Below are 25580 nucleotides of genomic sequence, written 5' to 3' on the forward strand. Positions count from 1 at the left end.
GAGAAGACTCGGAGCTCTTATCTTGGCAAAGGGAGGTAAAAAGGGTGACTAAAAGGGTGCCAGTAATTGTTGCACACCTATATTTATCAATAAAGACAATTTTTCACAGCCTTCTTTGCTCATATTTTCCAAGGGTGCCAATATTAATGGATATTATTAATGGATACTTTATATATATATATATATATATATATATATATATATATATATATATATATATATATATATATAAGTATATAAGTTTTAGGAACCCTATCTATTTTTTTTTTTTTTTTGCACAAACCTTGTTATTTTTCAAAATTAAATGTTACAGGAAAATGTTTGTATGTCATTAAAGAAAGCAGCATATTATGTAAGGTACCACTTTTCAGACAAAAGAACACAATGAAGGCTGCTAAGTTTTGCTGCAAAAATAAGAAGCAACTGCGACATTCTCCAGAAGAACTGTGGCTGGTTCTGCAAGATGCTCAATAAAACTTACCAGCTAATTTCCTTATAAAACTGCACAAATTGTACCAGAGATTTATATATATATATATATATATATATATATATATATATATATATATATATTACTATTTTTTTCATTGTTTGTCACAAAAAATATTCCCTTTGTTTCATTTACTACTGTTTATTTCTCTTTACGGTATTTTTTTTTAAATGTAGAAACATTTAATTTCATTATTTTGAAGGCTCTACAGCATTTCTTTGCATGTGCCTAAAACTTTTGCACAGTACTGTATATAAAATGTGTGTGTGTGTGTGTGTGTGTGTGTGTGTGTGTGTGTGTGTGTGTGTGTGTTAAATCTCATCAATCTGCTCTTTTTGCTTTTTAAAGGGAAATGATGGATTGCCAGGACAAATTGGAAAGCCAGGTCCACAGGTAAGTATTAATATATGTCTCGGTGTGTTTTGACACACATTAATTAATTTTGCAAGCAAAATAAGACAGGAAACAATGCAAACATCTAAACAAACAGATGAAGGTAAATAGCCGTGCTCAAAGGCTCAGCAGACTTTCGGGATTATATACACCACAAATTGCATATTATAGAGCTGCATCGGAAGGGGACAGTGATAATACAATTAATTTCCACATGTATCAGCAGGAATGGGGAAATGTAGAAATTGGGATGAGCTTTATTGTATTTTCATGGGAATTGTAATAAAATAAGTCTTAACGCTTTATATTGTCAGTCCCTCCAGGATTTCATGATTTTGCGTTAATTTCTGCGATCACAAAATCATGAAATCCTGGAGGGACTGACAGTGTAAAGCGTTAAGACTTATTTTATTACAATTTCCTAAAGCAAACTGCAATAGTTAGAGAAGCTTGCAATTTTTCAAAATTACTGCAGATTTTCCGCAGATTTGGGTCAAGACGTGTCATGTGACATCACAGTGCACATTCAGCCAAAGCCCTGTTTGATTCATGTGCCTTGAACATAAGTACAGCTACTGTAAAAGGTCTCATTTATCAACAGACATCACTGCAAAAGACTGTACAAAACAATTTTGTTAAATTTCACCAGTTCAAGTAGTTTTCTGCAAAAAAAGCACGAAAAACTCCACAAGTTGCATAGCAAATTTTGAAAAAGCCCACAGCAAAATCAATCAGCATTTTCATAGTCAGTAGGTCTGCAACAGCACAGCTCCGATATTATTCCCCCCTCACCCCACCAACATTCTTCTTATAACAACACGGTCTGTCATATGTTATTGCATGCATGTTTATCTACATAACCCAATATCTGAAGTTGGTTTTTCATCTGCAGATGTAGCAAATGCCATAATCACTTCTACATGCCTAATTCCTTTTAAAACTGATCTACCCATAGGGCAAAGAAGGACTGCCTGGTCCTGCTGGATTTCAAGGTCTTTCGGGAGATAAGGCAAGTGAAAACACTGCTATCTTTTTTTCATATTGACAAACTTCCTTGAAATAGAAAACACAAATCAAGAATACAAAGAGTGATGTACACACATTTTTAAATAAAATGGAATAAAAAAAAGTTTTATTTTGTTTGGTTACATTCTCACATATTCTTCTGATGTGAGAATTCAAGACATTAGTGAGCAAGATCTGTATGGTCAACATACAGTCAGGTCCATAAGTATTTGGACAGTGGCACAATTTTTGTACTTTTGCCTCTGTAAACCACCACAGTGAATTTGAAATGAAGCAGTCAAGATGTCATTGAAGTATAGACTTTCAGCTTTAATTAAAAAATATTGCATATTGAATTACAGCCATTTTTACATAGTCATAAATATGTACATAATCATAAATATCAGAATTATGTTTAATACTTGGATACAAATCCTTTGCAGTCAGTGACTGCCTGAAGTCTGTAAGCCATGGACATCAAATGCTGAGTTTCCTTTCTTGAGTTGCTCAGGTGAGGTCAGGTGACTGACTCGGCCAGATAAGAACATTCATTTCCAATCTCTTGGGTTACTTTTGCGGTATGTTTTGGGTTATTATCCATCAGTACTGTTAAACACCGTCCTATCAGTTTTGCAGCATTTGACTGAATCTGAGCAGAAAGTATAGCTCTATACACTTCAGAATTCATCCTGCTAATTCTATCAGCAGTTACATCATCAATAAACACCAGTGACCAGAGTCTCCGTTAGCTGGTAAATGCCAGTAAAAACCTGCCTCCACTCCAGCTACAGCTGACGCTCAGACATGACCCTGCCCACACAATTGCATATACTATGCATAGTCTAAAACTTTATAGTGTAAAATAAACACCGAAATGTGATGACCGGATTTTTCCAATTTGTCCGGTAAACTTTATCATTACCGGACACATTGGCCGGCACCAAAATTTCTTGGTGGAAACTCTATTGGCAGCCATACATGTCTCCACATGTTTGACAGATGATGTAGTATGCTTTGGATCATGAGCCCTTCTTTTACTTCTCCATACTTTTCTCTTCCCATCATTCAGGTACAAGTTAATCTTGCATCAGAACTGGTCAGCCTTTTTTTTGTAGCAAAAAAGGATTTTTATTTTTTAACAAAGTCTAATCTGACCTTTCTGTTGTTGAGTGTTACCAGTTGTTAGCATCTTGAGGTAAACCATCTGTATTCACATTTATGAAGGCGTCTCTTGATTGTAGACTTTGACAGTGATATGCCTACCTCCTCAAGAGTGTTATTGGCTGGATGTTGTGAAGGGGTTTTTCTTCATCAAGGAAAGAATTCTGAGATCATCCACTTTAGTTGTCTTTCATGATCTTCCAGGCATCTTGGTGTTTCTGAGCTCGCCAGTGCATTCTTTCTTTTTAAGAATGATTTGGCCACTTCTAAAGTTTCTGCTATCTCACTGATAGGTCTGTTTTGTTTTTTCAGCCTAATGATGGCCTCCTTCACTTGCATCAACACCTCTTTGGACAGCATATTGACAGTTCCCATAAACAGCTACCAAATGCAAATTCAACACTCCAGACATTTAATGTCCTTAATCTTTCATGTCACACCTGGCCATGAAACTATTGTACTTATCACTTAATTGTCCAATTACTTTTGAGCCTGTGAAAATGGAGGGACTCTGTATGGCTGTAATTCCTAAGTGGTTAATACAATATTTTTGAAGTCTTCACTTTATTCACATCTTGATTGCTTCATTTCAAATCCATTATGGTGGTGTACAGAGGCAAAATTACAACAACTGTCACTGTTCAAATACTTATGGACCTGACCAACCCCCTGAAAGTGGGGTTGCTGGTGTGTCAAGCCTGGTTTATACTTCTGTGTCTTTGCCTCATGAGCCCACAAGCTAACTACGCATTGTGCGAATCTGCACACATGGAGATGTGATCATGTTATCGTATGATGGAAACTACAGAAAACTACAATCATGGTGTTTTGTTATTTGTGAATATAAAGCGTGACAATTTTTACCAACTGTAGTGCATTGTAATGGCCATTTTAATCCTGCAGGATTTCACACTTCTCTTTTTTCTGACAGACTCCAAATGAAGACAAAATGTAGATAATGTAAATTACAGCAAATCAATAAAATGAAAACTAAAGCATCATCAGAATGATGTCTTGATAGTAATTGATAGAATTGTGGCTTTAAACACTAGTTATACTGAAGTGCTTCAATAAGAAAGCCATTCGTATGGCTAAATGCATCCATACTTCAATCCATTTTCCATACCGCTTATCCTACACAGGGTCAGCGGGGAGCCTGGATCCCAGGGAACTCGGTCACAAGGCAGGGGGACACTTTGGAAGGGTGTGCCATCCCACAATTACACACACACTCACACACCCATTCACACACTGCAGACAATTTAGGAATGCAAGTCAGCCTACAACACGTATTTAGACTGGGGGAGGAAACCAGAGTACCTGGAGGAAACCCCGAAACATGGGGAGAAAATGCATACTCCGTTCACACAGGGCAGAGGCGGGATTTGAATCTCCAGCTCCGGAGGTGCGAGGCAAATGTGCTAACTATGATTGGATTACCATCTGATCCCAAAGAACTTGATCGGGTGAATGAATGCTTAGAGTCTGAACGTTAGAACGTTCTGCTACACACTAGATAAGGTAGTTCCACTTAAAAGAAAAATAATTAGAGAGAAAAACTTGCACCCTGGTATAACAATCATGCACGCACCTTAACACAGACAACTAGACAATTAGAACGTAAATGGTGTCAAACCAAATTGGTAGTATTTCAAACTGCATCGAAGGAGAGCCTCCTGAACTATAGAAAATCTCTTAGTGCTGCTAGATCTGTCTATCTCTCCACCCTAATTGAAGACAACAAAAAGAATCCTAGATATTTAGTCAATACTGTAGTAAAATTAACTAAGAATATAACCACCACAGACACATGCACACAATCATTATATAGCAGTGACAATTTCATGAATTTTTTCACTGGCAAAATTTAAAATATTAGACAAAAAATTCTGACTAATTTTATCAGATTAATTTCAAACCAGACAGTCTTATAACTAACCCTGTAGATAATAATATAGCAATATCTGATCAGTGATTAGAATGTTTTACTCCTCTTCAAGAGACCGAACTAATTTAATGAATTTCTTAATTAAAAATCATCTGTTTGTATACTAGATCCCTTATCTACATGTTTCTTCAAACAGATTATTCCAGAAGTAATCAAACCCCTTCTAAAATAATCACTTCTTCACGTAGCACTGGCTATGTACCTAAATCATTTAAACTAGCACTTATTAAACCCCTGATTAAAAAACCTGACCTAACCAGCAATGGTTAAAGTGGTAAATGACCTCCTACTGACCTCTGATCAGGGCTGTGTCTATTTGCTTGTGTTGCTTGACCTTAGTGCAGCTTTTGATACCATTGATCATAATATTCTTCTTGATAGACAAGAAAATGTTGTTGACATTAAGGGAATGACCCTCCCCTGGCTCAGGTCTTATTTAACTCATCACTATCAGTTTGTAGATGTAAATGGAGACTTCTCTATGCATACAGAGGTCAAGTTTGGTGTTTAGCAAGGTTCCGTTTTAGGCCCACTGCTTTTTACTTTATATATATTACATCTGGGTCAAATTATTTGTAAACATGGAATTAGCTTCCACTGTTATGCTGATGACACACAGTTGTATGTTTCAGCAATGCAAGATGACAGATACCATCTTAGTAAAGTTGAGGAATGTGTAAAGGACACTGGATGCTTATTAACTTCCTTTTACTTAATTCTGACAAAATAGAAGTACTTCTACTAGGACCACATGAAACTAGAAGTAAGCTTCTGATTACACAGTAACTGTGCATGGCCTTTCTGTTTCATCATGTGCAGAAGTAAAAGACCTTGGTGTGATCATTGACCCCAGTCTTTCATTTGACACTCATTTAGACAATATTGCTTGGACAGCCTTCTTTCATCTCAGAAATATTGCTAATATAAGAAATATAATGTCACTAAACAATGCAGAAAAATTACTTCATGCTTTCGTTACTGCTAGGTTAAAGTTACACAGTTACAGATACATTTATATAATGCTTTTTTCTGGACACTCAAAGCACTTCATATAGTATGGGGGGGTACCAACGCTACTGCAGATACGGGGGGGGGGCCTCCTCAACCACCAGTAGTGTGTAGCATCCACCTGGATGATGCGACGGCAGCCATAGTGCACCAGAACACCCATCATACACCAGCTGTTAGTGGAGAGGAGAGAGTGATGTAGCCATTTCAGAGATGGGGGTTATCAGGGAAGGACCAGTAGGGGATTTTTAATGACCACAGAGAGTCAGGACCTTGGTTTAACGTCTCATCCGAAAGACGGTTCTCTTTTTATAGTATGGTGTCCCCATCACTATAGTGGAGCATTAGGTCCCACACAGACTACAGGGTGAGCACCCCCTGCCGGCCTCCCTAATACCACTTCTAGCAGCAACTTTAGTTTTCCCCAGGAGGTCTCGTATCCAGATACTGGACAGGCTCAACCCTGCTTAGCTTCAGTGGGAAACCAGACAAGAACTGCAGGAGGATATGGCTCTGGTGAGGTTGGATTATTGTAATGAATTACTGTCTGTTTGTTCCAGTAGGTGCATAAACAAGCTCCAGAATGCAGCTGCAAAAGGGCTTACAAGAACCAGAAGATATCCCCACATTACCCCTATCTTATCCACACTATGTCAGCTCCCTGTAAAATTTTGCATTGATGATAAAATACAACCCCAATTCCAAAACTGTTGGGACACTGTGTAAAATGTAAATATAAAAATATATTTAAAAAATAAATGTAAGTAAAAATAGAATGCAATTTGTAAATCTCAAAAACCCATGTTATTCACAATAAAATTCAGAAAACATATCAAATGTTTAAACTCAGTAATTGTACAATTTTAAGAAAAAAATAAGGTAATTTGGAATTTGATGGCCGCAACACGTCTCAGAAAAGTTGGCACGGGACAGCAAAAGGTTGGAAAATAAGTGTTACTAAAAAGAAACAGCTGGAGGTTAACTGGCAACACGTCAGTAACATGATTGGGTATAAAAAGAGTATCTTAGAGAGGCAGAGTCTTTCAGAAGTAAAGATGGGCAGAGACTAATCTGCAAAAAACTGTATCTACAATTTGTGGAACAATTTCAGAATAATGTTCCTCAACGTAAAATTGTGAAGATTATAAATATCTTATTGCCATAATTTCCCCTCACGCAAAGCACGTGTGTTTTGTTATGGTTTATGTTCTTTCTCCGGCCCTGTATTGTTATTGGTTGTTTCCCTTATGTGTAATCATTAGTCTCTACTGTTTTGTGTTGACCCTTGATTACATTTGTCGTTTAAACCCCTCTTGCCTCATTGTTTGACGCAAAGTATTGCATGAGTGTTATCCATGTACCAAGCCTTTGTTCATAGTTTCATGTCTCATAGTTTTGATCCTGTTCTCGACCTCGTTCTTTGATTCCGGTTTAGCCTCGTTTATGCCGTTTGCAGATCGCCTGACCCAGTGCTTGTTTCTGACCACGCCTATGTTTCATGATTTGGATTTGTCTGCCTGCCTCTCTTCTGTAAAGTTCTTATCTGCACTCGCATCCATTCTCAGCCTACAATACGTGACAGAATACTTCGCTACACCATGGATGCAGCAGGGAGACAGAGCAGATGTCACGCCAGGGGAACCAAGGAAACTGTGCCAGCTTTTGATTCGGTCCAGTTTCCCCAGTCGACTCTCATAGATCTTCCGGATCCATATGATGGGTTATTTGGCTATTCAGAATATTTTCTTGTTGAGTGCCAGTTCTATTTTGCGAGCCTAGCAAACCCCAAGCCCAACAAGAAGCAATTGCTCAAGTTCACGTTGTCCCAGTTCCTTGGCCCAGCCCTCCAGTGGGCGCAGCTCCTAGTGGCCAGGGGATCTAGTGGACTTGAAAATGTAACTAAGTTTGTGGGACTATTTGTGATGGCATTCGGGAGTCCAGAATCCAAAGCCGACCTGGAACATCTTTTTTTTGGGGGGGGGGGGGGTAGATAAACCTTCCTGCCATTCACCACCTACTATGAGCAGGCAAACAGGGTGGCCCCCACACCAGAGCCCCAGCTTGAGACCCAAGAGGCGGTCTCAGCTCCAGATCTCCAGCTGGAGGTCAAAGTGGCAACCTTGGCTTCAGAGCTCTTGCCAGAGGTCAACATGGTGACCTCAACCTCAGAGCTCCTTCCAGAGGTCAATGTGGCGACCTCGGTTCCAGGGCTCGAGCCTGAGACCCACGAGGGGGTCTCCCCTGTAGAGCTCTTGCCAGAGGTCAACATGGTGACCTCAACCCCAGAGCTCCTTCCAGAGGTTAATGTGGCAACCTTGGCTCAAGAGCTCCAACCGGAGACCCACAAGGTGTTCTCACTCCCACCAGGGGGTCTCATCTCTGGAGTTAAAGCATGAGGTTAACGAGGCAACCTCAGTTCCAGAGCCCCAGTCAGAGGTCAGCATGGCGACCTCCTACCCAGATCTCCAGCATGAGACTTACAAGGTGGTCTCACCTCCAGAACTCCCATTGGAGGTCAATGAGGCGACCTCCCACATCAAGTTCCAGTCGAAGGCTGGAAAGCCATGTTCCTGCCTAAGAACAAAGTGACAGCCTCCCAAGCCATGTTCCTGTCTGAGGTCGAAGAGACGGCCTCCCAAGCCATGTTCCTGTCTGAGATCGAAGAGACAGCCTCCCTAGCCATGTTCCTGTTTGAGGTCGAAGAGACGGCCTCCCAAGCCATGTCCCTGTCTGAGGTCGAAGAGACGGCCTCCCAAGTCATGTTTCTCTCTGAGGGCAATGAGATGGCCTTTCAAGCCATGTTCGTGTCTGAGGTTGAAGAGATGGCCTCTCAAGCCATGTTCCTGTCTGAGGTCAACGAGATGTCCTCCTAAGCCATGTTCCTGTCTAAGGTCTACGAGACGGCCTCCCAAGTCATGTTTCTCTCTGAGGGCAATGAGATGGCCTTTCAAGCCATGTTCGTGTCTGAGGTTGAAGAGATGGCCTCTCAAGCCATGTTCCTGTCTGAGGTAGATGAGACGGCCTCCCAAGTCATGTTCCTGCCTAACGACGAAGAGGCAGCCTCCCAATCCACTTTCCTGTCTGAGGTAGAAAGGATGGCCTCTCAAAACGGCTGCTCTGAAACCGAAGTGCGTGCTGCAAGTGTGTGCGTGCGCTCCCGGGTTTTTTAATGACATTGACTTTGTTTATTTTAGACATTTCACACATTTCACATGTTTTGTTATGGTTTATGTACTGTCTCTGCCCCTGTATTTTTATTGGTTGTTTCCCTTATGTGTCATCATTAGTCTCGGCCATTTTGTGTTCACCCTTAATTACGTTTGTCATTTGAAACTCTCGTGCCTCATTGTTCAACACAAAGTATTGCATGAGTGTTATCTGTGTACCAAGCCTTTGTTCATAGTTTCATGTCTCATAGTTTTGATCCTGTTCTCAACCTCATTCTTTGATTCCAGTTTAGCCTCATTTATGCCCGGTTGCAGATCGCCTGACCCATTGCATGTTTCTGACTACGTCTGTGTTTCGCGATTTGGATTTGTCTTATCTGCACTTGCATCCATTCTCAGCCTCCAATACGTGACATTCCTCATCAGTATACAGTACATAATATCATCAAAAGGTTCCGAAAAAAATCTGGCGAAATCTCTGTGCCCAAGGGACAAGGGTGAATATCAATATTGTATGCCCATGATCTTCAAACCCTCAGGCGACACTACATTAAAAAACAGGCATGATTCTGTAATGGAAATCACTGCATGGGCTCAGAAACACCTCCAGAACTCACTGTCTGTGAACACAGTTGCTGGTTAAAGCTCTATCATGCAAAGAAGAAGCCATATGGGAACATAATCCAGAAACAGTGCCGTCTTCTCTGGGCCAAAGCTCATTTAAAATGGACTGAGGCAAAGTGGAAAACTTCTGTGGTAAGACAAATCAAAATTTGAAATTCTTTTTGGAAACCATGGATGCCATGTCCTCTAAACTAAAGAGGAGAGGGACCATCCGGCTTTTTATCAGCGCTGAGTTCAAAAGCCTGCATCTCTGATGGTATGGGGGTGCATTTATGCCTGAGGAATGGGCAGCTTGCACATCTGCAAAGGCACCATCCATGCTGAAAGGTATATACAGGTTTTATAGCAACATATGCTTCCATCCAGATTCTGTCCCATCTTTACTCTGCCTCTCTAAGATACTCTTTTTATACCCAATCATGTTACTGATCTGTTGCCAATTAACCTAATTAGATACAAAATGTTCCTCCAGCTGTTTCTTTTTAATAACATTACTTTTCCAGCCTTTTGTTGCCCCATCCCAACTTTTTTTGAGACGTGTTGCGGCCATCAAATTCAAAATTACCATATTTTTCCTCAATTTAAACATTTGATGTTTTCTACTGTGAATAACACGTGGGTTTATGAGATTTGTAAATCATTGCATTCTGTTTTTATTTACACTTTACTAGGGATGTCACGATACCAAAAATCTAGTAGTTGGTACTGATACAACCAAAAGTACACGATACTCAATACCAAAGTCGATACCATGGTGTGGTATAAAAATTAAATTTTAAAAAATAAAATTAAAAAAACTCTACTGGAGGACATCCTCCTCTGGCTGATGCTGGCAAAGAGATAGAAAGAGAGAGAGAGAGAAAGAGAGAGGGGGGGGTATTTTAGTTATCAAACACTGTCTGACAATGAGTGGAGGTGCACTCCTAAACGTGCGCGCACACACACAGACGTGCGCGCACACACAGACGCGCATGCGCACACACACACGCACACACACACACCTTATACTCTGAATGCAAGCATTAGTTTAAATTCACTGATATGGTGGCAGGCCAAAAAGATTTATTAAAAGCATGAACATTTGAATAATTATTAGTGACATTAGGCTACATTTAGCTGACAGGACACGGGCTGAATGGCAATGCATGGTGGCCCATTCGGAGGTAGTTTATAACATTGCAATGTGTTAGCGTCGTTAACAAATAACTGGCTATCGCAAACATTACATGGAGCATAACGTTAGCTGGTTTCACGGCTACAATGCCAGCTGCCTCAAACAAATATAATATAGGACCGTCTTTCAGGTGTTCGCCAAATTCCAGGTGTTACCTCACGTTGTTTGAAATGAACGATAGCATCAGTTGCACACCGGAAACCGATACTAGATTTCCTCTTTTCCTCTCAACGAGTCGGGGCGGAGCTAAACTTGTTAAGCTAAGCTAATCTTCTGTAGTTTTTCCCGTGTGCTTGTAGGCGTTCTTCTTCTTCTTCACCACATGTGGACCGACTAAAACACTTGCGTGTATTTGCTGCCCCCATCAGGTCCAGAAGAATCGCAGCCTCGGTACTTTCAGTACTTTCGTTACAACCGGTGCCAACGCTACTGCAGAAAACAAGTACCGTCACGTTTTTAAGAATGTTGGTACCGACTTGGTACCGAAGTATCGGTTCTTGTGACATCCCTACATTTTACACAGCATCCCACCTTCTTTGGAATCGGGGTTGTACTACTATTGTAATACTGAAGGGTCTCGCGCCACAATACCTGAGCGAGCTTTTGGTCTTTTATGATCCACCACGCCTACTTACATCAAAAGGTGCAGGGTATTTGTTGGTACCTCGAATAGTTAAGGCTACAACTGGGGGAAGAGGTTTCTCTTACAAAGCCCCACAGTTATGGTACAGCCTTCCAGTTAGTGTTCGGGACTCAGACACAGTCACACTGTTTAAGTATAAGCTGAAAATATATTTGTTTAGTCAAGCTTTTTGTGAATAGATTTTTTCTTAGGTAAAGGAGCAGATCTAGAGGGCTCGCAGGCATAGAGTGTTGTGGTGAACTGGGATGTTTGGATGATTACAAGTACATGATTTGAAAGGATGTTTGAACAACATACCTTGCAAGGTCTGTGGGGCAGTTCGATGAATGGACATTGTTGAAACAGGAGCCTGATTGATCGGTCTTTTCTTTCTTAATTTGCAGGGATTAGTAGGGGAGCCAGGATCACCAGGCAGAGATGGAGAGAAAGGACAGAAGGTAGACTTTTAAATCTGAGCCTGATTTGAACACTCTTGCATTGCAGACTGCCAGACAGTAAGAGACAACCTGTATGCTTAAGATGAGCATACTTATATAAATTGCATTAATAAGAGTGCAAGAGTTCAAGTCTCACTTAACAGGAATTTCACTCTGATCTCCTCTAAAGAAAAGATTTCTAAGTTTTATTTACTTATTTTGTGTATTATTTTGTCTATTCAGGTGACACCTGAAAGTGAAGCAGTGTAAATAAAAAAAAAGCACCTGCAATAACCAGCAAATTACTAAGTGATGATAAATGATTTTAATATGTATCAACGCATATTGCATTTGTTGAATATACACAGTGTGTGTGTGTGTGTGTGTGTGTGTGTGCATGTGTGTGTGTGTGTGTGTGTGTGTGTGTGCAGGGTGATCCTGGTGGAATCCGAGGGCCACAAGGCCTGCCAGGTCCCAAGGGCGAGCCTGGAGTTGGAGCACTTGGTTATACTGTAAGTCATAGTTGCTACACTGCCAGTTCATTCATTGAGAGACCAGTCCTCTCTTTCAGCCTAATCTCACATTAGGATTGGTACAGATTTTTCAGTAAAACATTCATTAAGGTACGAAAGTCCACTACCATCATTTTTATGTCTCAGATTTCAGTGATGTATTACAGGACAATACATATCAACTGAGAAAATATTTAATTTGTTTTGACAAATAAAAATCCACTGTAATATATGGAATCAACATCAAGCAGTGTGCCAATAATACACAAACACACACTATATAGCCAAAAGTATGTGGACACTGATCATCACATGTGCATGTTGAACATCCCATTCCAGATTTAACCCCCTTTGCTGTTATGATAACCGCCACTCTTTTGAGAAGGCTTTCCACTAGATCTTGGAATGTGGTTGTGGGGCTTTGTGCCCATTCAACCACAAGAGCATTGGCGAGGTCGGCACTTATATCCGGGCAAGAAGGCCTGGAATGCAGTTTACATTCAAATTCATCCCAAACGTGTTCAGTCAGGTTGAGGTCAGGTGTTTCTCCAGGCCAATCGAGTTTGTCCAAACGAGTCTTGACAAATCATGTATTCATGGACCTCACTATGTACACAGTGGCATTGTCATACTGAAACTGGTTTGGGCTATGCCCATGAGTTCCAGTGAAGGTTAATCTTAATACTACAAAGATATTCTAGAAGGTTGTGGCATCATTTTGTGGAGGGCACAAGAAGGAAGAAGCCTTGTGAGAAAGCAAGCCTATCCACATATGGCTGGTATGGGAATAATTAATTATTTTTCCATATGGTAAGTATTCCAGTTTTTATGGAATATACATGATTTGTCAGGTACATAAATATTTGCACAAAGTTACTGTTATTCCAGCTGTCTACCACAGTATATAAAACTGAAATAAAATTCTGAGAATACGAGCTCAAAGTGTAGACATTCAGCTGTAATTTGAGGATATTTACACCCAAATCGGCAAATGGTGTAGGAATTACAGCACCTTTTATATGTGGTCCCACCTCTTTTAAGGAACCAAAGGACAGTTGGCTGCTCAGCTGTTCCATGGCCAGGTGTATGGTATTCCATTATTTCACTTACAAGTAAGCAGATAAAAGGTCTAGATTTGATTTCAAGTGTGGAATTTACATTTGGAATCTGTTGACATTAATTCTCAATATGAAGTCCTTTAGGACCTTTATCTGTTTATCTGCTGTCATTGCCAGTGAAGCAAACCATCATTAGGTTCAAAAATCAAAATAAATCAAAGGTTGGCCGTGTCAGCAGAACTTGGCGTAGAAGGTTGCCTCGTCGACCCCTAGCTGGAACTTGGCATGGGAGGTCGCCTCGTCGACCTCGGTCAAGAACGTGGCTTGGGAGGCCATCTCTTTGTCCTTGGTCAGGAACGTGGCTTGGGAGGCCATCACTTTGACCTCGGTCAGGAACGTGGCTTGGGAGGCCATCACTTTGACCTCAGTCAGGAACGTGGCTTGGGAGGTCGTCTCTTCGACCTCGGTCAAGGAACGTGGCTTGGGAGGCCGTCTCTTCGACTTCGGACAGGAACTTGACTTTATGCTGGAGCTCTGGAGATGAGACCACCTCGTGGGTCTTGTGCTGGAGCTCTGAGAAGGAGGTCGCCATGTTGATCTCCAACTGGGGCTCTGGAGCTGAGGTTGCCACATTGACCTCAGATAAGTGTTCAGCCGGTGAGACCACCTCATAGGTCTCATGCTGGAACTCTGGGGAGGAGGTCACCATGTTGACCTCCTACTGGAGCTCGGCAGGTGAGACCACCTCATGGGTCTCGGGTTGGAGCTCTGGAGATGAGGTTGCCACGTTGACCTCCAGCTGGAGCTCTGCAGCTGAGACTACCTCGTGGATCTCAGGTTCAAGCTCTGGAGATGAGGTCACCACGTTGACCTCCGGCTGGAGCTCTGCAGGTGAGACCATGTCGTGGGTCTCAGGTTGGAGCTCTGGAGATGAGGTCGCCACATTGACCTCCGGCTGGAGCTCTGGTGTGGAGGCCACCCTCTTTGCCTGCATATAATAGTTGGTGAATGGCAGGGCAGGTTTATCTGCCAGGCTGACCCTCCCCAAAAGATGTTCCACGTCAGCCTTAGATTCTGGACTCCTGAACACTGTCACAACTATTTCCACAAACTGGGTTGCAGTCCCAAGTTCCCTGGCTCCCTTGTCCACTAGGAGCCGCACCCACTGACGGGCTGATCCAAAGAACCAAGACCACATGAACTTGAGCCATTGCTTCTCCTCCAGCTTGGGGTCTGCTAGGCTCACAAAATAAAACTGGCAGTCCACATGAAAATATTCAGGATAGCCAAAAAATCCATCATAAGAATCTGGGAGCTCCATGGCAGTCCATTGAGGAAACTGGATCGAATCCAAGGCTGGCACAGTTTCCTTGGTTTCCCTGGCATGGTGTCTTCTCCTTCTTCCTGCTGCATCCATGGTGAGGCGAAATATTCTGTCACATACTTAAACGTAATGGAGGTTAGGACGGATGCAAGTGCAGATAAGAGCTTTTATTAAAGAGAGGCAGGCAGACAAATCCAAATCATGAGACAATAGCGTGGTCAAAAACAAGCAATGGGTCAGGCGATTGGCAAACAGGCATAAACTAGGCAAGGCAAAAGCAAGTAACAAGAATCAAGATCAAAGACTATGAAACAACACAAGGAACAAGGTACAAACCCTTGGAATGGTGACAACACTCAGTACTTCGCAACATACAAGATACACGAGGGGTTTAAATAACAAATGTAATCACGGGTAAAACACAAGACATTTGAGAACAATGATGACACACATACGGGAAACAACCAATGAAAATACAGGGGCGGAGACAGGACATAAACCATAACAAATGCATGTTTAGACAGTAAACAAAGTCAGTGTCACTGAAAACCCAAAAGCGTGCGCTCGCGCTTTCAGCTTGCGCATTGAGCTCATGCGTCGAGTACACGCTTCGGATTTCCGAGCATGCTGCGTGCTACAGTGCTTAGCTCGAGGGGAAATCGTGACAATTATGTTGTCTTGAGAAGTCCAACATACTATTTTGCTTTATAAAATTATTATTATTATTATCATTATTAATATTATTATTAAGCCCCGTAGGGGCGAAGACCCCTATTGTTTTCATTAGTTTTCTTATTCTTCTCCTTCTTCTTCTTCCTCTTATTATTATTATTCCGCTCTGGAAGTCTATGGCAGTCAATAGAACTGTTTGCGGGAAAGTTATGAAATTTGACACACAGATAGAGGATAGTCTGTTCTGTTAATACAGCAAATTTGGAGTCTCAAACTCAATCCCTCTAGCGCCACCAACTGTCCAAATTTGTACTCACGTTTATGTTAACAACTTTTGAAGCATGAGTCCTAGAAACTAAATTTTTTCTGATTCCTTGGCTCAAGACGATCCAATTGCACCCAATGATGTCATTTCCCATCATAAAATTTTTTCGGCCATTTTGAATTTTCGGAAAAACTTACTTTTTCAAACTCTTCCTTGGCCGTTTGTCCAATTTGCATGAAACTTGGCATGCATCATCTAGAGACACTTACGACAAAAAGTTATTCACAGAATTTTGATAAACCATACCATTTTTGAACGGAGCCTCAAAAAATTTGAAGAATAATATTGAACTTGAGGCTGTATATCTGCAACGCTTTGAGGGATTGTAACGAAACTTAGTATGTGTCATCACCATCTGGCCCTGAGGTTACAGTGGCAAGAAAAAGTATGTGAACCTTTTGGAATTTCATGGTTTTCTGCATAAATTTGTCATAAAATGTGATCTGATCTTCATCTAAGTCATGGGTATTGACAAATATAATGTGTCTAAAATAATAACACAAAAAAATTCTGATCTTTCATGTCTTTATTGAGAACAACCAAAAAAACCTCATAGTGCTTGTGTAAAAAGTATGTGAACCCTTGAGTTAATGACCTCAAAAAAGCTTTTTTTTTGCACACCTGGAGTCTCGTTAAGAAAATGAGTTTGGAGGTGTGGACTACAGCTACTTTGACTGATAAAAACCCCTCAAACTTTTGGAGTTTGCTCTGCACAAGAAGCACATGCTTATGTGAGCCATGCCTCGCCAAAAAGAGCTTTCAGAGGATCTATGATCAAGAATTGTTGATTTACATAGAGCTGGCAAGGGTCACAAAGTGATATCAAAGACTTAAGAAATTCACCAGTCTACAGTAAGGCAAACATTTTACAAATGGAGATACTTTGGGACTGTTGCTACTCTACCAAGAATTGAGCGCCTAGTCAAAATGACACCAAGAGCACATCGAAGACTCAATGAGGTAAAGAAACAACCCCGAATGACAGCCAAAGATTTGAAGGCATTATTGGAACTGGCTAACATCTCTGTTCATGAGTCTACAATACGTAAAACATTGAACAAGCAGGGTATCCATGGCAGGACACCACAATGGAAGCCACTGCTTACTAAAACGTACATTGCTGCACGTCTGAAGTTTGCAAAAGAGCACACTGACATTCCACAGCGGTATTGGCAAAATGTTTTGGACCGATGAAACTAAGATTGAACTATTTGGAAAAACCACACAGCACTACATCTGGCGTAGAAAGGGCACAGCATATCATCATGAAAACATCACCCCAATCGTAAAGTATGGTGGAGGAAACATCATATTTTGGGCCTGCTTTGCTGCATCAGGGCCTGGCCAGCTTGCAATCATTGAGGGGAAGATGAAATCCCAAGTATATCAGACAATTCTTCAGGATAATGTGAGAATGTCTGTACATCAGCTGAAACTGTGTAGAAGTTGGGTGATGCAACAGGACAATGACCCAAAACACCAGAGCAAGTCCACAACAGAATGGCTTCAGAAAAACAAAATCGGTCTTTTGGAGTGGCCAAGTCAGAGCCCAGACCTCAACCCAATAGAGATGCTATGGAATGACTTGAAGAAAGCCATACACATGAGACGTCCAAAGAATATGACAGAGCAAAAACAGTTCTGCCAGAAGGAATGGGCTAAAATTCCTCCTGAACGTTGTGCAGGTCTGATCCACAGCTACAGGAAGCGCCTGGTTGAGGTTATTGCTGCCGGGGGGTCAACCAGTTATTAAATCTAAGGGTTCACTTATTTTTTCCACTGCCATTTTGAATGTTGAATGAGTGTGTTCAATAAAGACATGAGGGATCAGAATTTATTTTGTGTTATTATTTTAGGCACATTATATTTGTCAATACCCTTGACTTAGATGGAGATCAGATCACATTTTATGAGAAATTTATGCAGAAATCCATGAAAGCTTCACATACTTTTTGTTGCCACTGTAAATACTTACAGGTCATTGTGCTTGTGCTTGGTTGTTTTTATGGCGTGTCCTCTATCTTCCTCACTCACTCAATTTCAATATTAATTTTATCCTGGTCAGGGTCGTGGTGGATTTGGTGCCATCCCGGGCACACACCCTGGATGGGACACCAGTCCATTGCAGCTCTATTGTCCTGTATTGTTTAACTCAAAGTTAATTCTTGGTTGGTGTCTTAGGCATGGTTTCCCCTAAAATATGATTTTACATACTTTTTTGATAGGCAGAGGTAGTACCTGGGCCAAGAGGATCAAGAGGGCAAAAGGTGGGTCACAATAGTTACAGTGCCTTGCAGAAGTATTCAACCCACCTAAAAGTCATCATCTGCAAAAATGCTGTATTCAACCCCTTCAGAGTACTTCCCCCATTCTTTTTGGACGGTTGTTCTGGACCACAATTTTCAAATAGAGCCACAGATTCTTGATTGGATTGAGATATTGACTTTGACTTGATCACTGTTTAACAATCACATTTTTGTGTTCAACCACTCTTTTGTTGCTTTGGCCTGTTGAATGGTGAAGTTTCTCCAAGCTTTCTTAAAGAATCTCCTTTATTTGCACCATTGACCTGTCCCAGATGCCCAGTCCCCACTGAGAAAATGCTTCCCCACAACAAGATGCTGCCACCCCAATACTTCACTTTTGGGACAGTGTTTGTTGAGGAATGGGCAATGTTAGGATATCGCATTTTGAATTTAGTATTTTTTCATCTGACTTGAAAACATTTTAACTGGGTCACTCTGAACTCCAGACCACTTTGATGTGATTTATCTTCAGTAATGGATTCTTTCTAGCCACCCTCCCATACAGGCTATTTGTATGCAGAATTCTTGCTATCATTGACTGGCGCACCTTCACTCCAGTCTCAGCCAATGACCTCTGTGGCTTAAAAGTGATTATTGGCCTCTCTGTGACTTCCCTTACAACTTGTTGTGACTTCCCTTACAAATCCCTTCTTGCTCTGATGCTGAGTTTTGAGGGATAGCCTTGTCTGGGCACTAGCTGGGTGGTATGATGCACCTTCCATTTCCTCACAATTGATCCAGCAGTGCTTACTTGGACATCCAATCACTTGGATATTATTTTGTATGGTTTTCCTATCTTGTGCATGTTTGTAACTTCTCTAATTTCCTTAGAATGCTCTTTGGTCTTCATTTTCAAAGCTTTCCTTCAGTTTCAGTCTGACAAATAGTACTTGAACTAAGGGGGCTTTCATAAGGAAAGGTTAACTTTTTTAATGATTCACAGATAGACTAACTGTCAAAGTCAGTTGTGTCTTTATTATTATTGTTAAGGCAATATACATTATTTTCTTTGTAAACTTGAAACTGCCACAGCAATACTTTTGTAAACAGCAGTTTTTAATTAGTAATTTTTGTCATGGGATTTTTTCTTACATAAAACCAATAGCACTTTAAATTAATTTTGAGGTCAAAATTTGAGGTCTTTTAAAAATAGAATATGACACAGCACAAAATGCACAAGTGACATTTGCACTCCACATGAATTTGATGACTTTTAAGGGGGTTGAATACCTTTGCAAGGCACTGTTTGTGTTTAAAAATGCAACAGTTATACCTATGATCTCTAATGCTCACTTTATTTTCCTGTCCATTGGCTTATTCTACTGCTAACTGATTTGATCACAATTTTTTGTGGACACAGATATTATTGTTTACTATATTAGAGAAGTAAATTGTTAATATTATTTATAAAAGTAAATTAAGTGTATTATAATAATAATAACAAATGTTGATTATATTTTGTCAAACTATAAAAGAAGCATTTTTCTTGGTTAGCTGAAATATGAAATATGTTACATGTAAATATGAAAAATGTCAATTGCATTTTTGTAAATGCATACTCTCACTGTCCACTTTATTAGGAGCACCTGCACATTCATACAGTTATTTAATCATTCAATCATGTGGCAGCAGCACAATGCATAAAATCATGCAGATACAGATCAAGAGCTTCAGTTAATGTTCATATCAAACATCAGAATGGGGAAAATGTGATCTCTGTGATTTTATCTGTGGCAGGGTTGTTGGTACCAGTTGAACTGGTTTGATTATTTCAGAAACTGTTGATCTCCTGGGAATTTCACACACAACAGTTTCTAGCATTTACAAAGAATGGTGCGAAAAACAAAACAAAAAAATTCTGTGAGCAAAGGGTCTGCAGGCTGAAACTTGTTGATGAGAAAAATCAGAGGAGACTGACTGACAGGAAGTCTATAGTAACTCAAATAAGCACTCTTTACAACCATGATGAGCAGAAAAGGATCTCGGAATGCACAACACATCAAACCTTTAGGTGGATACACTACAATAGTAGAAGACCACATCAGTTTCCACTCCTGTCAGCCAAGAACAGAAATCCGAGGCTATCATGGGCACAGACTCACCGAAACTGGACAGTTGAAGACTGGAAAAAGACCAGTCTAGTGAGTGTTGTGTGAGAAAATCCGAGGACATCAGCAGTTTATGAAATACTCAAACCAACTCATCTGGCACCAACAGCCATGCCACAGATAAAGTCATAGATATCATGTTTCTTCATTCTGATGTGAAGCTCTTGATCTGTTTCTGCATGATTATTTGCCTTGCGCTGCTGTCACATTATTGGCTGATTAGATAATTGCATGAGTGTACAGGTGTTCCTAATAAAGTGGATGGTATTTGTACATTGTGAATTTGTCTTTTTAAATGATGTCCTGCAGTGGTGAATAGCCTAAATTAACATAGTGTTTAATATGTTAAATACTTGGCCTTTATCTTTTCTCTCTGTTAGGGAGAGAGGGGAATGCCAGGGATACCAGGAGAGCCAGGAGAGAAAGGAGAACCTGGGGTGGGAATTCGTGGTCCACCTGTAAGAGTATTCTATATTATTAAATTATTGCCTCGATTGGATTTTATATGGGGCATCAGTTTTACCAAAATACAAGTAAACAAATCACTATTACAAGTTGTCTTACTAGTTCTTTGGTTTAAGGGCTTTGTGATTATGATAGAATTAATTTAGATATATGATGCCTTCGGACTCACAGGAAGGCTGACTTCAAAGTAGACATTTTAAGGGTACAAATCATTGTCTTGTGAATCACTGTCCTGTGAAATGTGGCCAAATGATTTTTCCTGTTACATCTAAAGGGCATGATGGGACCAAAGGGGGAGCCAGGAGTAGAGGTACATTCTTAATGACGTTTATTGTTTCTTTGTTTTTCCTTACTGAATGTAGTGTTGCTTAGATTAAGTACGAAAGATTGTATTAAGCTGATGCTTCTTTGTCTCAGGGTCCACATGGCCCTCCAGGTTTACAAGGTCCTCCTGGAGCCCCAGGAAGCGAGGTATCGCTTGTCTAGTTTTGAATCTTATTTTTCACTGTTTATAATTAATTAGTAAAATAATACAAATGCTGTATATTTGTTAATTTATTGTGCTCTCCTATAAGGAAAACATGCCCATGATTTGAAGGATAAGGTGACCTGTTGTTCTCTTGAGGTGTCATTTATCATTTTATCCATAACAAGTTGATCTATGAGATAAGCAAATCCCCTTCGATGATCAAATAAAAAAGGCTTGACAAATTACCAGCACAAGCAAATTATGCTTACAAAAATACAGCTCATTTTACAAAAATAGAACCCATGTTATAATTTATTTGTATTTAATTACTATTCATTCAACATAGATTGGTAAATAATAAAGAAAAATTGTGGACAATTGTTGCACCAAAGACCTTACTCTTTATATTTGTGGTCAAACTCTCAATCTTAATGGGACCAGATTGATACTTTATTAAAGTTTATTTGTTAAACAAGTAAACTGGTTAGTTCAGATAGACTCATAGGCACTGCTGCTGATTGTGAGCTGTATTCATAGTTGAGTTAAGTGTTTGTAGTGAGTATATTGTGATTGTGAATCAATAATTATTGTTATCTGATTTCTATTACATCCCTCCAAAATCTTTGCGGTAATCTATACAGTGGAGCTTGAAAGTTTGAGAACCCTTTAGAATTTTCTATATTTTTGCATGAATATGTCCCAAAACATCAGATCAGTCCAAAAGTAGACAAATAGAGCCAAATTAAACAAATAAGACAAATATATTATACTTGGTCATTTATTTATTAAGGAAAATGATCCAGTATTACATATCTGTGAGTGGAAAGTATGTGAACCTTTAAGAATACAAGTTAATTTGAAGGTGAAATTAGAGTCAGGTGTTTTCAATCATGGGATGACAATCAGGTGTGAGTGAGTGCCCTGTTTTATTTAAAGAACAGGGATCTATCAAAGTCTGATCTTCACAACACATTTGTGGAAGTATATCACGGCACAAATAAAGGAGATTTCTGAGGAACTCAGAAAAAATAGTTGTTGATGATCATGAGGCTGGAAAAGGTTACATAACCATCTTTAAATAGTTTGGACTCCACCAATCCACAGGTAGACAGATTGTCTACAAATGGATAAAATTCAAGACTCCCCAGTGGTAGTCAACCAACAAAGATCATTCCAAGAGCAAGACGTATAATAGTCTGCGAGGTCACATAGGAACCCAGGGTAACTTTTAAGCAACTAAAGGCCTCTCTCACACTGGCTAATGTTAACGTTCATGTTCATGTTCATGAGTCCATCATCAGGAGAACACTAACAACAGTGGTGTTCATTGCAGAGTTGCAAGGAGAAAGCCACTGCTCTGTGGGTCACGCAGCAAGACAATGACCATATGCAAACAAGTTGTTCTACCATGGTCTACCATGGAATGGTTAAAGAAGAATATAGTTAATGTTTTGGAATTGCTAAGTCAAAGTCCTGACCTTAATCCAACAGAAATGCTGTGGAAGGACCTGAAGCAAGCAGTTCATGTGAAGAAACCCACCAATATCCCAGAGTTGAAGCTGTTCCCTTTCAAAGGGAACTCCACGTTGCGTTTAGCATTAACACTATGGGAGCGCCCCTCGCGCGCATGACCGGCATCTGAAGCTTGTGTAAAATCATGCCTATTTATAGGCCTGCCATGATCAGGTGACGTGGCAATTAAGCGCGTCGCATGATAAATTTTGATTCCCTCAAAATAACTCAACACACAGCCATTAATGTCTAAACCGCAACAAAAGTGAGTACACCCCTAAGTGAAAATTTCCAAATTGGGCCCAATTAGCCATTTTCCCTCCCCGGTGTCATGTGACTTGTTAGTGTTACAAGGTCTCAGGTGTGAATGGGGAGGAGGTGTGTTAAATTTGGTGTCATCGCTCTCACACTCCCTCATACTGGTCACTGGAAGTTCAACATGGCACCTCATGGCAAAGAACTCTCTGAGGATCTGAAAAAAAGAATTGTCGCTCTACATAAAGATGGCCTAGGATATAAGAAGATTGCCAAGACCCTGATACTGAGCTGCAGCACGGTGGCCAATACCATACATCAGTTTTACAGTACAGGTTCCACTCAGAACAGGCCTCAAATTTTTGAAGAATCTGACGCCATCCACCAGGATGATGAAGATGAGATGTGGGTGGACCTTCCAGCAGGACAACGATCCAAAGCATACATCAAAAGAAACTCTTAATTGGTTTCAGAGAAAAAAAAATCAAGGTGTTAGAATGGCCCAGTCAATCACCTGATTGATCCCACTGAACAAGATTTAAAGATAATATGTCTAGAAGAATGGGCCAAAATCACACCTGAATACTGTGGCTGATTAATTTCTTCATTCAGGAAGCATCTTGAAGCTATCATTACAAACAAAGGCTTCTACACTAAGTATTAAATACATTTTAGTTAGCGTGTTCAATACTTTTTTTTTCCTGTGCCATTCCGCTTTATTACACATAACTTTATTTATGGACTTTAATGTTTGGATTTCTTAATGTTTGAATTTCTTGAGTTAATACCAAAGTCTGGTGACAATTTCATGCGAATAGCCTCATTGGAAATGTGTTTACTGAAAAAAATGTTGACGCGTTCAGTACGTATTTCCCCCACTAGTTGGAATCTAACCACTAATCTAACCAATTATCAGTTTATGCCTAGACAGTCTTACTTATGTGTTATAATTACAGCCATTTCCCATGAACTGAACAGAGCCAACAATGTCTTTTTGCAAGCATGTATCTGGTTGTTTATGCAGTTATTTTTCCCTATTAGTATCTGACTATGTCTTCTGCTGTTACATTAAGGGACCTCCAGGTCGTGAGGGCAGACCAGGACCTCCTGGTGAACCGGTGAGTTCAGTTCTCCTAGCATGTATGCAAATACAATTCTGTATTTAAAGATCCATATGTGGCATGAACCAGTCATGAACTAGATTGGACAGACCACAAGAAAATTAAAAATGTACAATTTAATAATTATGTGCACATGCTATGTAATACACTTAGTTACCAGTTTATGTTTACACACTGTACATTTTATCAGGTACAACTACTGTACCATATTCTTTTATTCATTGCTTACAGTTTGACAGGATAATCATAAGTCCAGCACACACTGCAGTCATCCAATGGTTATTAATAGTATCTCTTATTTTATATGAATGGGCCAACAACATTTATAGATTAATAGAATTAATTCTACAACAGTTAGTTCCGGTCCACTAATTTGATTGGTTGAGTGGCGTTCCAAGAGTGCTTATATTTCCTATAACTGCATGGGTACGTTTCACTCTGCACGGCTATTGAACCAGTATATACTAATCAGTATGTGTGTGTAGTATAACTAAAATCCCGGAAATATTACAACCACCATTTTGGTATTGTCACGTGACCTTCGACGTCATCATAAACACAACATTCTTAAAGGGACCACCAGTTTAAAGCAACCGCACTAACGGCAAAATGCACATCAGGAAAGTTAACTGAATTAGCTATTTTAATCTGGTTAACAGGTTGAGATAAATTTGTTACCATTCGCTTGGCTGGCTAAGGCATGATGGAGATCACAAAAAAAGGTTTCAAGTGCTGTGACAACTGTTTCCTTGTTTAAACCTTCAAAAAGTTAACAATGTATCCGGGTATTGTTAAACAAGTCCTGTTTTCACCAAGGTTTAATACTTAAAAAGAGCCTACTGTCATGTATCAGGGAAGGAACTCTGGACTCCAGTTCCCAGCAGCCACTGCACCACACTCATCAGTCACATGACCACCTGCATGTCACTGTAGTCACTTCCTGGCACGCTTATATATAGTCACTGTTTGCACTGCTTCTTTGTCTCACGTTGTCGTCTTTCCATGTTTTTGTCTATGTTGCCGTGTTTAGTTTTTTGCCACAGTGTGTCGTATGTTTGTTGTAGAGTCTTTTGTATCTTGTTTGTTATTAAATGTTTGAAAATCCGCGCTTGCATCCGTGCTCAACTTCGTTTCGTGACACCCACGCGCTGCCTTTCACTATTTTCTTTTTTCTGAGCTCGTCCGCACCAGTCCCGTTGGATTACGATTGACTAGTGCGTATTGGTTGCATACAGCAAAATCTCCCCGGAAGTAGTACACCATCTGGATATTTCTCGCATACTGAGAATTCGGACGGCGAGACAGAGAGCATCCATTAACGGTGGAGAAAACTTTGTCGATTTTATTCAGACGACTCTGAGTTTTGACGGGGTTAGCAACAACTGTACCGTGCATGCAATATCATGGGCAAAAGTACGGATGAG

At 40.2% G+C, this 25580-nt stretch overlaps 1 protein-coding gene across 6 annotated transcripts in view; it reads left to right on the forward strand.

Moving 5' to 3' along the window:
• LOC128604273 (collagen alpha-1(XIX) chain-like) overlaps positions 1 to 25580 on the forward strand; it is a 250103-nt gene that overhangs the window by 138565 nt on the left and 85958 nt on the right. For all 6 annotated transcript variants that reach the window (XR_008385160.1, XM_053619275.1, XM_053619277.1 and 3 more), the window contains 9 exons: positions 839 to 883; positions 1839 to 1892; positions 11997 to 12050; positions 12461 to 12541; positions 18146 to 18187; positions 20715 to 20792; positions 21074 to 21109; positions 21217 to 21270; positions 24109 to 24153. Coding sequence is in view for 5 of the 6 variants with exons in the window: in XM_053619275.1 (XP_053475250.1) it covers positions 839 to 883; positions 1839 to 1892; positions 11997 to 12050; positions 12461 to 12541; positions 18146 to 18187; positions 20715 to 20792; positions 21074 to 21109; positions 21217 to 21270; positions 24109 to 24153 (489 nt within the window). In the remaining variant the exon portion in view is untranslated. The remainder of the gene's footprint in view (positions 1 to 838; positions 884 to 1838; positions 1893 to 11996; positions 12051 to 12460; positions 12542 to 18145; positions 18188 to 20714; positions 20793 to 21073; positions 21110 to 21216; positions 21271 to 24108; positions 24154 to 25580) is intronic.

This window comes from Ictalurus furcatus, chromosome 29, assembly GCF_023375685.1.
Source record: "Ictalurus furcatus strain D&B chromosome 29, Billie_1.0, whole genome shotgun sequence".
Classification (NCBI taxonomy): Eukaryota; Metazoa; Chordata; class Actinopteri; order Siluriformes; family Ictaluridae; genus Ictalurus; species Ictalurus furcatus.